We start from the raw sequence: 14449 nt of genomic DNA, 5'->3' as shown, positions 1-14449 counted from the left end.
ATATTCCCATAGCAATTCCTGAATCAGAAGATGAAAATGCTTCTTATAACAAAGACTATTTTTCTTTGCAGATAACAGAAGGGCAAGAAGTAATCTGAAATTTCTTATGTTATTATTTATGTATGTATACCACATTTTCTCCTTCTGTTTTGCATCATTTTAGTCTCTTTTCTGCAAAGCATAAATATTTATATATTCTTATTAAACAAATGTATAAGGCTGCCACGTTCACCTATAGATTCCACTGGGCAGATTGCAACTATAACGTTCACAATATTTTAAAAAACCTCATTAAAATCCCATGCCAGTGTAAGTGGCATGTGAGTGTATCCCTTTGTTTATTTCTCTCTATTTTTTTGGACAAGATCAACTCTCAGTATGTCCTGTGTAATAAATGTTGCAGTGAGCCTTGACTGTTTGCTTTGGTTTCAGTGTTTTGATTCCACACAAATTGGTGTCAGAAATGAGATTTACAATTTTTGATCTGTGACCAGGAATTACAATAGGGCATCCTATGTGTTGTGGTGAGTTTGATCATATGTCATTTTCTGCTGCCAAAGAAAGGGTACCATATAGGAGTGTGCTTAAGGCAGCAATCTAAACGTTTATTTTGGTTGGGAGGTTTCTTAAATGTGTGTGTCCCCTTTTTTAGTCCAGTTCTCAGTTTTTATGTAGAGAGCTCAACTGAGAAATGACTGGAGAAATGACTCAAATAAGGGAAATTGAGTTTGAAGGAGTGATTGTGTCCCTTCCATGTTGAGCAGAAACTTGGCCCTTTGGCTCTGTTCAAAGTCAAATTTTATCCTGCTGTTTATTTGAAGGAAGTATCCTTAGCTGCTGCTTGGCAGGTAGGGCAATACAAAGCAAACTTCTTTTAGAAAGAGAGAGAGAGCATGTGAAAATGTAAATGTTCATAAAGAGGTAGCCCTCCTGAATTAAGAGCAGCCTACCATGTGAATCCAAGGACCAAATAATACTGCAGAGAAAGAAAAGGAAAAGAAAAGAAAAAGCCATCAATGAGTATCTCCAGATCCTGTATGTAGGAAGCAACCATAGGATAAAAGTATATTGATGGGAATTAAGAGTGTCTGGGAGAAACATCGGTTTTGACTGGGACAATGGAAACCAATGAACTATCCAAGTAATCCAAGGGTCATCTTATAACAGAAAAATGGAAGAGCAAAGTTGGAAGGGACCTTGGAGGTCTTCTAGTCCAATCCCCTGCTTAGGTAGGAAACCCTATATTAATTCAGATAAATGATTGTCCAATCTCTTCTTTAAAGCTTCCAGTGTTGGAGCATTCACAACTTCTGGAGGAAAGCTGTTCACTGTCAGGAAATTTCTCCTTAGTTCTAAGTTGCTTCTCTCCTTGATTAATTTTCACCCATTGCTTTTTGTCCTGCCCTCAGATGCTTTGGAGAATAGCTTGACTCCCTCTTCTTTGTGACAGCCCCTGAGATATTGGAACACTGCTATCATGTCTCCCCTAGTACTTCTTTGAATTAAACTAAACATACCCAATTCCAGCAACTGTTCTTTATATGTTTTAGCCTCCAGTCCCCTAATCATCTTTATTGGTCTTCTCTGTACTCTTTCCAGAATCTTGCCATATTTTTTTACAGTGTGGAGGCCAAAACTGGATGCAGTATTCCAAGTGTGATCTTATCAAGGCGTTATAAATTCCTATTATACCAAGGGAAGTGGACAAATACACTGGAATCATTTCATGGGAGGATCATATGTGATCATAATGGGGCCGGGGAAGTCTTAGTACAAATTGAGAAGGTCAAAAGACAATGCCCTACAACCCTTAATTGACAGTCTCCCCCCTTCCCTCCCAACAGGGAAGAAGTGTCCTGTGAAGAAGTGTCCTGTGCCTCTATAGGGCTGTGATAAAACACAGTCAGAAGGAGGATGGTGTTTTTTTCATTGTCAAAGTTCTGACACCAGTATTTTCTCTTTGTGGGTATTTGTCTATTTAGGTTTGTTTGTGCATCTGCATAAAACAAAGTGTCAGGTTGAGAACTTGTTGAGTTTCAACGTGTGAGTTTTCCATCCCTTAATTTAGAGAACAACGCATAGAGAGAAAGAGGGCATGTTCACACAGACTTAAATTTCCATATTCATCCCACCCAAGGCAAAATACCCCTTTCCCTTCTCTTTAGGAAATCTTGTCTCTTCTCTTCAGCCATCTTATCTTAATATAGGATAATCTAATTTGCTATCCTGTCCTTCCCTGGCTGCACTGGTGGGATTTAAAATTTTTACTACTGGTTCTGTGGGCCTGGCTTGATAGGCGTGGCATGTCTTGGTGGACATGGCTTGGTAGGCATGGCAAGGGAAGGATACTGTAAAACCTCCATTCCCACCCCACTCCAGGGGAAGGATATACTGCAAAATTCATTCCCACCCCAGGGTAAGTTTACTGCAAAATCCCCATTCCCTTCCCACTCCACTAACCTGCTTTCCAGCTTCTTTTTCCTGTGCAGGGCAACAAAAGAAGACCCAGCTGATCAGCTGGGACTCAGGAGGCAGAGAGTAGATGGGGGTATGGCCAGTCAAAGGTAGTATTCTCAAATTTTCCTCTACCAGTTCTCCAAACTTCTCAAAATTTCCGCTACCAGTTCTCCAGAACTGGACAGAACCTGCTGAATACCATCTCTGAGCCAGTCACATGACCGCCAAGCCATGCCCAGATAGTCACATGACCACCAAGTCACACCCAGCCAGTCACATGACCACCAAGCCATGCCCACAAAATTAGCCACACCCACACAGTCACATGACCCCTAGGCCACACCCATAAAATAGGCCACGCCCACAGAACCTGCTAATTGTCATTATTGTCATGGCAAACTTTGGAAAACCAATGGGAAGTAAGCAAATTTAAAGATTTATCCAGTATGAACGATTGAGGTCCAAAATTAAAACCCTACAGGAAATGTTGTAAGTGCCAGAGCCCACTGTAACAATATTGCCAAAGAAGTATTGTGAGATGTTAACCTAATCTTGCATAGCTTCTTCTCTGGTAATATTGTACCGCTAACTAGAGCACGCAAAACATTTGCTAGACCAATTCTTCTTCTTGCAACAGAATATATTATACCACTTAGTTTGGGCTTAGACAATTTAGAATTATGCCACCTTCAATCTGACCTAAGCGTAGTACATAAAATTATCTGCTACAATGTCCTACCCATCAATGACTACTTCAGCTTTTACCAGAACAATAGAAGATCACACAATAGATACAAACATAAGGTGTAGAGTTGTAATTGCAGGAATGTTCCTGTCTGATGGCAAACCTCAGGTAATGAATGTTTGCAAAGCAAATACAACTCGGGCAAACAAAGTCATTAATGTAAAGGAGGATTAGAGAGAGGAATTAAACATTTATTAGACTTTAACTAGAGATAGTTAATTGTGTTAATTACTATGCTAAACAGTAATGAAAGTTAAGCAATAACTAAAGTGAACCAATGTTAGAGGATTACTAAAAATGTGTATAAATGCAAGACTAGACTCCAATAAAGTTCATCACGATTCATTTGATCATGATCAAACATCTCGACTGCCTCGTCATTACAACAAGTGGCACCTGAACAGGGACCCTCTTACTTCTTCCGGCAAGGATTTGGTGTACCTTCAACCCTTTGTGGTTTCTTCAACCTTTTTCGGTTTCTGTAAGTATGGGGTCTTCGCTTTCTGAGGAACAAAGGAAGCATGTAGATGAATTAGGCTATTTGTTGAAGAAAAATAATATTGAGGTACCACAGAAAAATCTCTTAAGGCTTTTACAGGAGATTGCAGCTCAGTGCTTATGGTATCCAGAAGAGGGGTCTTTAAAATTAACTGATTGGGAACGTATAGGGAAAACATTGCATACTGAACCTAGAGCAAAAATAGAAGTTTTGCAGGTGAGGCATGCAATTGAAAAATTTAGTCACAATGAACTTTCTCTTTTAACACCTCCACCTTCACGTTATACTAATGCTGTCATTTATCCTCCTTCTTCACCTGAATATATGTCTTCCATTCCCTCAGCTTTTGCAGATACAGGGCAAAAGCCTCCTGACTCTATTGTTCAGTCTTCTTTTCAGAAAATGGTTGAGGATTGTGAAAAAGATGCCTCTGTCTCAGGAATAGAACTTGCAGAATTACTGTCTGTTTGTCCAGTACAATATCATCCTGGTCAGGGGCCACAGCTTGGACTGCAAGTAGCAGAATGGGAGGGTCTGCCTTATCAGATCTTAGGAGAGTTAAAAAAGGAAGTTACAGACTCTGGGATTAGTGGTAATTTTACAAGAGGACTTGTAGAAGGAATAAAAAATGGTTATACAATGATTCCTGAAGATTGGAAGCAAATATTACCTGACTCCTCCAGCAGTCTGTCTCACTCCCCCACAGCCACAGCTAGTAGCGCTGGAATTGATTTAATCACTCAAGAGGAAATTGAGTTTAAATTTCCCTTGGAAGTTAAAATAGTTCCATCTCAATTTAAAGGACCTCTTCCTTCAGGATTAGTTGGCTTAATTTTGCCTCGTTCTTCTGCACACAAAAAGGGCTGTTTTTTGTGCCTGAGGTAATAGATTCAGATTACATTGGTATCCTCATGATTCAGATTTGGGTGAATCTTCCTCAAGTTCTTCCTTGTAATTCTTCTGTTGTTCAATTGTTTCTTCTTCTATATGAAAATCCATCTCCTGGTATAGGTAATCGTGTGGATGCAGGATTTGGATCAACTTCTTTATCTGTAGGCTTACTTCATCAGCTGAACTCCTCTCATCCTTTGTTAACACTCTTCCTAAATAAACAACCATTTCAAGGGTTATTGGATACTGGAGCCGATGTTACTGTCATCTCCTCTTTACATTGGCTAGTACAGTGGCAAAAATGACAGTTTCTTCATTGTGGGGAATAGGAGGTTCTACAGCTGCTTGGCAGAGTGTTCAAGAAATTAATGTTACAAAATCTGCTGGTAAGTTTTTTTCCTACAACCATACATTCTAGATATTCATACTAATATTTGGGGCCGTAATATCCTTTCTCTTCTTAACGTCAATTTGATTCTTGATGATGGCTCTTCCTCTTAAATGGCTCTGTTCTACGCTGGTTTGGGTGGAACAATGACCATTATCAAGGGAAAAACTTGCTGCTTTACAGCAATTGGTTCAAGAACAATTGGCTGCTGGTCATATAGAACCTTCTGCTAGTCTTGGAATACTCCTGTTTTTGTTATAAAAAAGAAAAATGGGAAATGGCATTTCCTTCATGATTTAAGAGAAGTTTTTAATAATAGCATGCCCACAAAACAATATCATTGGCAAGTGTTGCCTCAGGGAATGCTTAATTCCCCTACACTTTGTCAATATTTCGTGGATAATGCTCTTCAATCCTTTAGGAATAAATTTCCTTCCTATTTAGTCTATCATTATATGGATGATATATTGATAGCAGCCCCAGATTTTGATGAATCTAAATTGTTAAAAGAGTTAATGGATATTGTGGCACAACAGGGATTGTATATAGCCTCAGACAAAATTTAAAAGGTGGAACCTTATACCTACTTAGGATATAGAATGTTGCACAATTTCTCCATTCCAATTCTTCCTGAATTACAAGTACAGAAATCATATACTTTAGTACAATGGCAAAAATTACTTGGCATTATTAATTGGGCACGCCCATTTTTCTACATTACAACTGGTGATATGTTGCCCTTATTTCAGTCTTTGAAGGGAGCACAATCACCAGGAGATCTAGTTGTATTAACTGATCTTCAAAGAACATGCCTTCAAGAAATATTGAATAAGTTTACGCATCGATATGTGGACAGGATAACATCCTTAACAATAGGACTTTGTTTAGCTATTCTTCCCACTGCACCCTTACCCACGGGATGTCTTTATTCTAATGACTCTCCACAAGCAGTCAACATTCATGAATGGATTAATTTGTCAGCTACTCTGCCTAGAATCATTTATCCTTATCAATCAGCATTAGAGGATTTGATTATTAAAGGTTGTAAACGAGCCTTACATCTTACAGGACAGGATCTCATTAGCATAGCTTTCACTGATACAAAAGTTGAACATGAGCATTTGATGATGATTTCAGAATCATATCAGATAGCCTTTTCTCAATATGTGGGAAACTTGTTGTATTCTTTACCCAAGGATCCTAGAATAGTGGTTACTACTACTTTAAATCTGGCCTTTTCTTTCATTTTTGTGCAAAATCCTATTTCTAAAGCTCTTAGTTTTTACTGATGGCTCACCTACAAGGGGTGTGGTCGTCTGGCAGATTCAACAACAATGGTATTCTAAATTTACTGCCACGCTCAACGTGCTGAACTGGCTTCTGTGATTTTGGCTTTACAATTGTTCAATGACCAACCTATTAACTTGATCGTTGATACTCAATATGTGTATTTAGCTATGCAATCTCTTCCTTTTTCTTATTGTTCTCTCTCTTTGGATAAGAATTTGTTATCCTTGTTTTTATATTTAAAGAATAGTTTGGAAACTCGCTTGTATTCTTTGTATGTAGAATGTACATTCGAAGTCATACTCCCTTTACTAATGCCTTGACTGAAGGAAATCAGAAGGCAGATGAATCCTTAAAGCAGGGGTCCCCAACCACCGGTCCGCGGACCGGTACCGGTCCGCGGAACAAGTCCTACCGGGCCGCTGGCTTGCTGGGCGCCGCCATCTTTTTTTGATGAAAAAGTGCTTCCGGTGAGCTTTTCCGGGTAGAAAGCTCACCAGAAGCACGTTTTCATCAAAAAGATGGCGGCACCAGCGCTCGGTGAGCTTTTCCGGTAGAAAGCTCACCGGAAGCACGCTTTTCATCAAAAAGATGGCAGCGCCAGCTCTTCCGGTGAGCTTTTCCGGGTAGAAAGCCATTTCTACCCAGAAAAGCTCACCGGAAGCGCTGGCGCCGCCATCTTTTTTTGATGAAAAAGTGCTTCCGGTGAGGTCACCGGAAGCACTTTTTCATCAAAAAAAGATAGTGGCACCCAGCTGATGCCAGTACCGGGCCGCGGCGCCCAGCTGATGCCGGTACCGGGCCGTGTAAAAAGGTTGGGGATCACTGCCTTAAAGGATGTTATTTCTCATTGCCTATCCTATTTTGCTATAATGGGTCAGCCTTCTCAGTTGAAAACTGATAATGGCCCAGCTTATATTAGTAAGGAATTTCAAACCTTTTGTCAGAAATGGAATATTACTTTAGTGCACGGAATTTCTTACAACTCTCAGGGTCAAGCTATAGTTGAGCGAGTTCATCGTACTTTTAAGGCATTGCTTCAAAAACAATTACAAACTGAGTCTGGCCCTTACCATCTGCAAAAGATTCAAAATCTCATTGCTGTAGCATTATATACTTGGAATTATTTAACTTTTTTAGATTCTCTTGCAGACTCACCTGTTAATTTGCATTTTGGAACTACTGAATCTTTAGCAAGGCCTTTGGTAAAGTATCGCCAAGCTCCAGATCCAACCTGGAAAGGCCCTACACTACTGATCACCTGGGGTTGTGGTTACACTGCCATGGAAGATCCTTCTACTGGACAAGCAGTGTGGGTTCCAGCGCGCTGTGTTTGTCTGTATTCACAACCCGATTCCGGATTTCAATCTTCATCTGAACACAGAAATCCGTCTTCCAAAGTCGAAGCGCCCGCAATCCATCACTTGGGGACAGGTTAAATCTACTACATATCAAGCTCAACAACAACTGCAACAAGCCTCATTACCTCAGACTCCTGAAAATCTTGTTGCTGCTGTTTTTGCTATTATTACTGCTAATTCTGTTACAATTTTACTTTGTATTTTCTTGTTTATGGTTAATGGTGTTTCTGCTCAAAATGACACTTCTGTGGTTCGTCTTAACCCTAATTTGTGGGTTCGTCATGCCCAATACATGTTTATGACCCATGACAAAATATTACTTTATACTATGAGCCCCAATGGCATTTGGTCAAATTTCTTTTATCCCTAACTTGGTCATGTCTTCTACATATATTGTCTCACAACTACAATCTATTTCACACTCACTTTCTAAACCCCCTATGCAATTGAATTCTGTCCATTGGCGTTACTTGAAAGTTAGTCAATTTACAAGGGGTCTGTGTTTCTGTTGTCACGCTAAACACACTTGGCTTCATAATTGGTCTGATTATGATGCTGCTCAGCACATATTTAAAAAGCTAGGGAATTATAGTTATTGTTCTGACTACTATTGGTTGTCAGGTACCTTTAATTCTTCTTTGTATGGCATTAATATAGCTCCTGATATGTATCCTGACAATTTTCCTATTTTTAATGCCTCTGATCAATCTAATATAAATATGCCACTAATGTTCATCCTCAGAATTTTTCATTCTTTGAATAAAACTATTGAGGATAAGCTTGCCAATTTACAATCATACATTCAGAATAATATCCATGCTCATTACTCACTTTTTGAGTGGCTAACCAATTGGCTCCCTGATTGGTCTTGGCTCAGACAGTTTTTCTTTTATGCTATAATTATTATTATTGTACTAATTGTAACCTGTTGTTTTATTCAATGTATTCCAAATTTATTTGCATTGTTTCGTTCTACTTCCCCCTCTCTTACTCCTTTACAATTGTGATACATTCATAAATCTTTGAATCTTCCATTTAAAATAAAAAATGAGGATATGTAGAGTTGTAATTGCAGGAATGTTCCTATCTGATGGCAAACCTCAGGTAATGAATGTTTGCAAAGCAAATACAACTCAGGCAAACAAAGTCATTAATGTAAAGGAGGATTAGAGAGAGGAAGTAAACATATGTTAGACTTTTACTAGAGATAGTTAATTGTGTTAATTACTATGCTAAAAAGTAATGAAAGTTAAGCAATAACTAAAGTTAACCAATGTTTGAGGATTACTAAAAATGTGTATAAATGCAAGACTAGACTCCAATAAAGTTCATCATGATTCATTTGATCATGATCAAACATCTCGACTGCCTCGTCATTACAACAATAAGGTAAACTGCTGCAAACTCGATTGCAGAAAATACAACTTCAGCAACAGAGTTATCAATGCCTGGAATGCACTACCTGACTCTGGTTTCTTCTCCAAACCCTTAAAACTTTGATTTTAGACTTTCTACTGTCTACTATTGACTTCACCCCATTTCTAAGAGGTCTCAGGGGGCATGCATAAGAGTACCAATGTGCCCACCGGCCCTGTCCTAATGTCCCTTTTTATATGAACCCATTTCATGTAATCACGATCATGTTCTAATTATATGTTATCTAATACATGTTTGAGAAATAAAAGGAAATAAATAACAAATAAATAAATAAAACACACTGAAGGAATTTTGCCAATAAAGCCAAAATGAAATCAGATGCCCACACAGAAACAATGTTGTAAACAACTGGTTTACAGGTCAATCGGCAGATAGGAAGAGAAAAATCTTTGCTCGCTTTGAGGATGAATGTGGGGACCTTTGCTCTACTAGTAGGTTGTGCTTATGACACTCTGCATTGAGGTGACAGATGGACAACTTGCCATGGAGAAAAGACCCAATAAGACGACACAACTCGACCAGGGCAAAGCAATAGACGCAATCTACATAGACTTCTGTAAAGCCTTTGATTCAGTGGTACTCGACAAACTACTCCTAAAAATAAAATCCTAGGGTATCTCTGGACAAATGAATAACTGGATAGAAGCATTCCTGGCAAACAGACAACAAATGGTCAAAATTGGGAGCGTCCTATCAAATTCTGTACCTGTCAATAGTGGTGTCCCCCAAGGCAGTGTTCTAGGACCAACTCTCTTCATACTCTACATAAATGACCTCTGTGATCACATTAAGAGCAATTGCGTTCTTTTCGCTGATGATGTAAAGCTGTTCAATACCACAGACAATACTGCTACCCTACAAAAAGATCTTGACTATGTATCAGAATGGTCAAACAAATGGCAACTTCAAATCTCAACAAATAAATGCTCTGTCTTACATATTGGCAAAAAAAAATCAGAAAATAAAATACAAGCTGAATAGTCAAGATCTTGTTGATGACCCAAGCTCTGTAAAGGACCTTGGAATACTCACCTCTAATGATCTAAGTGCTAGAGCCCACTGCAACTACATAGCCAAAAAGGCATTAAGAGTTGTTAACCTAAACCTACATAGCTTTTTCTCTGGTAATATCACACTACTAACCAGAGCATACAAAACATTTGCTAGACCAATACTCGAATACAGTTCATCAGTCTGGAACCCACATTACATATCTGATATTAACACAATTCAGAAAGTCCAGAAATATTTCACAAGAAGAGTTCTCCACTCCTCTACTCGTTGTAGAATACCTTATGCCACCAGACTTGAAATTCTAGAACTAGAAAACCTTGAATTACGCCGTCTTCGGTCTGATTTAAGCATGGTATATAAAATCATACATTGCAATATCCTACCTGTCAATGAATACTTCAGCTTCAACCATAACAACACAAGAGCACACAATAGATACAAACTCAATGTTAACCGCACCAAACTTGATTGCAGGAAATATGACTTCAGCAATAGAGTGGTCAATGTCTGGAATACTCTACCCGACTCTGTAGTTTCCTCCCCAAACCCCAAAAACTTTAACCTTAGACTGTCTACTATTGACCTCACCCCTTTCCTAAGAGGTCTGTAGGGGGCGTGCATAAGCGCACCAACGTGCCTACCGTCCCTGTCCTATTGTTTCTCTTATTCTTCTTTTATTTTTCTTATATGTACCCATTTCATGTATTCACAACTATGTATACACTTATACTTATTATCTTGTAAACAATTGGCAAATCAAATAAATAAATAAATAAATATCTTCACAGTGAAAAATAATCTCTGGTACTAGTTAAGGTCACCTCCTTCAATTTTATGGAACATCTTTGGAATATTTTGTGGAATATTTTTCACCTGAGGTTAAAGAGAGGAACAAGGCAATGGCAGTCAGGATAATGCCCAGATTTTCCTTATAGGAAAGATAACTTTTAATCTTGGGGATACAGTGAACTCGATTGATGTTTGGATGTTGATCATCTGGACATTTGGTACATTTGTCTGCATCTGAAAAAGAGCAAGAAGAGGGTCTCCATTTAACATGTCCTCTAATCAAGTGCATTGTTTGGGGAAACTTGTTTTTGGTGTGAATGATTGGGTGTAGGTGAAATCAATATATTTCTTTATTTCCCTCCAGCTAGAAAATCTTAATATTCTTTCTTTTTTACTGTTACCAATTTATCAATGAACTGGTTGAGAGAATAGAAGGGAAGAAGAAAGGATTCAAGAAACAAAAGCAGTTCATCATTTTACCTGTCCACTGCTGAATCTCTTGCAAATTGGAGCCCAGCCTTTTGTAAATGCTTTGAGGCACCAATGAGATAGATAGTGGAATTAAGTACATGTGAAGGATCACTTAATGCAGCTTATGCTAGATGAAAATGATAAACACTAACTTTGCCATGGAGAAGGAAATGTTAGATGGAGTGGCCCTTGAAGATGAGTTGGATATAGAGTGAGGACATCAAAATGTATTCCTCATTTTTTTTTATCAGAAAGAGGAACATCTTCCAATAAGTCTTTTTTATTAGGAACACATCAAATTGGCAAGGTTTGGTGTAATTTTGGATATGACCAAATCCAGAATTTTACACAGTAAAAGCATACATTTGAAACTTCCCCCATAGTCACATTCTCCAATCAGGTTACAATTCATCTGCCCGATGATGCCAGACTTCAACTTCAGGCAGCTGCAGACACACTCTCTATTCCCACAGGAAAAAAATTTCACCCAGCCAAAAAATCCCCCTTATCTACGCTCCCTCCTCCCAGTTGCTAGAATGTGGCAAGCCTCAATACCCACAGTCCCTTTTATACAATAATAAAGAAGCGAAGAAAGAATTAAAATGACTATAATAAAACATGGCTACACATATGTAATCTTCAGGGTCAATTCTCACCCCTCCCGTCCCCTCTCCAAGGACCACAAGTTTGAAAATTGCTTTAAGAGGAGCCACCAGCAGAACCTCTGCAATGTCAGCCTCAGGAAATATAAACCTAGGAGTCACCAGAAGAAGACCAAAAAAGGCACCACCTGAACAGATAGAGCAGTCAACTGATTATGACTAAGGCTACCAACTTCCCTTCCCAGTAAGTAGGATGAAGAGCACATCAGACACACTGTGAGACTCCTTTAGCAAAGAAATACATCCTTTGAGCTACAAGTAGCTACAACCTGAAACTGTGGCTACCCAAAAATACCTATGAGACGTGGACATTTGCAAGAATCTGATCAATCCTCCTAGAAAAATCTAATCAAACCTCCATCATTATATTCTGGAATTTGGAAACTCTCACTATTCAAACCAATGAAGTAAATAGTAATTTGAAATGTCAAAGATGTGTTGTGAAAGACAAAGAGCAAGAGCTGTCATCTCTCTCACAATACTGAACCCTCACTTATACTGTATCTTTATCCATGAGCTCTATCCCTGTTTGCTTGCCTATATGCCATATTAATCTCCAAAATCTATTCTTATAATTCACTATTACATAAATGTATACAATTGTGGGATTCAAATAACTTAACATCTTGTTGTCAGCCCTAATGACTGGCTGAGTGGATGTGGCTGGGTGGGCATGGCCAGGGGTGTGTGACAGCACTCAGCCTCCTTCAGCACTCTGCCAGACAAAATGGGCATGGGGGTTAATTACAAAATGTGGGCTTTGCTTTGTGAAATCCAGATCCAATGAGCAAGGGGTGTGAACTGCACAGAAAATATACTTTTGTTTGGTTAAGAAGAAATATCCCCAAATTTAGAGGTACACTAAATGTAAGTTAATATAAGATTAAATTTTAGCTATATACCTCCCCAGCAAACAGCAAATTTGGACTTCACAAAAAGTCCAGTAATGGTTCATAATGGTTTAATCACTGTTAATGAGACCTCAACTGATTTATTTAATTGCACCAAATTCTAAATAAAACAGGAATGGAAAATCCTAAACTTTAGTGTAGACCCACACTTCTCAACTTTGGCAACTTTAAGGTGCATGGACTTCAGTTCCCCAGGCAGCATAAAGTTCATCCATCTTAAATTTGCCAAGACTGAAAAATGCTGATCTACAGGTAGGGATTTTTCCATTCCTCTTTTACTGGTTCCTACTTACTTTTGAGCAATCATAATGCAAAACGCTCATTCCAAACTGACTCCACAGTAATGATAATGCAAAATCTCCATTCCAAACTGACCCCAAAGTAATGATAATACAAAATCCCCATTCCCAACTCAAACAGTAATGATCATGAAAAATATCCATGCCCAACTCACCCTAGAGCAGGGGTTTTGGGCCTGGAAGGTGTCTTGCACCAACCTGGAACCCAAAATGGGGCACATGGAGAGACTCCAGGGAGGGGTGAGATGGGTGGGGTCAGGCAGAGGTGGGATTCGCCAGTTTTCCAAATTGGGCAAAAGGTTAACAACCAGTTCACATGAACCGGTGAGAGCCGGCTGAATCCCACTTCTGAATGTATATGTTGCTCAAGAGTTAAAGAGATTGGATCCACCCCAGCCAAGCCTTTCAAAATAATTGTTCATGGAAAATCTCAGGATCTCTGATCCTCCCCAAAGTCTGCCCCTTTCTCCTGCTGTCACTCACCTTCCTGGGTGGAGATGGTTCCTTCTGCACAAGGACAACAATTGTAGCAGCAGATGGGTTTCCCTTCCTGAGCCACCTTCATTAAACCAGGAGGACAGCTTTCCACACACCTGGAAGGAGGCAGGGGCTTGCCAGAAAGAGGGGGGGAATAATATCCATTACATGAATTATTTTATTTCCTAAATTAGGTAAAATAAAAAGGTTGGGGATCTCTGTCAAGCTATTTAGTAAGGCTGTATTACTATTCTTCTTCTCATATTTCCTATTACCTATCTCCTTTTCTACTTATGATGATAACTTTGCTGCTTGTATCTTTATGCTTTATATTTTATTTAGTTTCCTAGTATGATTTATGTTAATTCCTTATTTAGTATCCTATGACTTTCACCAAGTATTGAATCTTTTGATTTATGATTTTTATGATGACTATGATCATGATTTATCACTTATAGCTTTATGTACACTGAGGTTATGCAGTGAAGACAAATTCCTTGTGTGTCCAATCACACTTGTCCAATAAAGAATTGTATTTATCTTCTCTATTAATTTTCCCCCCACTAAATTTTTAATTTAAATTCTCAATGAACCTACTGAAAAGAGAGTTGAATAGAGTTCTGCTTTGACAAAATCAATTACTTTGTTCCATGATATAAATCCAGCTTCCTTTTGAAGTTTGATAAACAATTAACTGGAATAGTTAAGGATATTTTTCTCATAGACACTTGAACATCTAACAGGAAGATGTATCTCTCTCT

The 14449-nt window shown here is 38.7% G+C and overlaps 1 protein-coding gene across 1 annotated transcript in view; it reads right to left on the bottom strand.

Annotated features, from left to right (window-relative positions):
• LOC113428573 (vomeronasal type-2 receptor 26-like) overlaps nucleotides 1-14449 on the bottom strand; it is a 55818-nt gene that overhangs the window by 27635 nt on the left and 13734 nt on the right. Inside the window, exon 4 of the mRNA XM_087948610.1 lies at nucleotides 10953-11102. Within this exon, the coding sequence (XP_087804736.1) occupies nucleotides 10953-11102 (150 nt within the window). The remainder of the gene's footprint in view (nucleotides 1-10952; nucleotides 11103-14449) is intronic.

This window comes from Notechis scutatus, unplaced genomic scaffold (assembly GCF_049901735.1).
Source record: "Notechis scutatus isolate UNSWTSFEM ecotype Mainland unplaced genomic scaffold, rNotScu1.2 NSCUCTG25, whole genome shotgun sequence".
In the NCBI taxonomy this organism is placed as follows: Eukaryota; Metazoa; Chordata; class Lepidosauria; order Squamata; family Elapidae; genus Notechis; species Notechis scutatus.
Note: the sequence above shows the minus strand (reverse complement) of the source record. Positions and strands in the feature narration are given on the sequence as shown.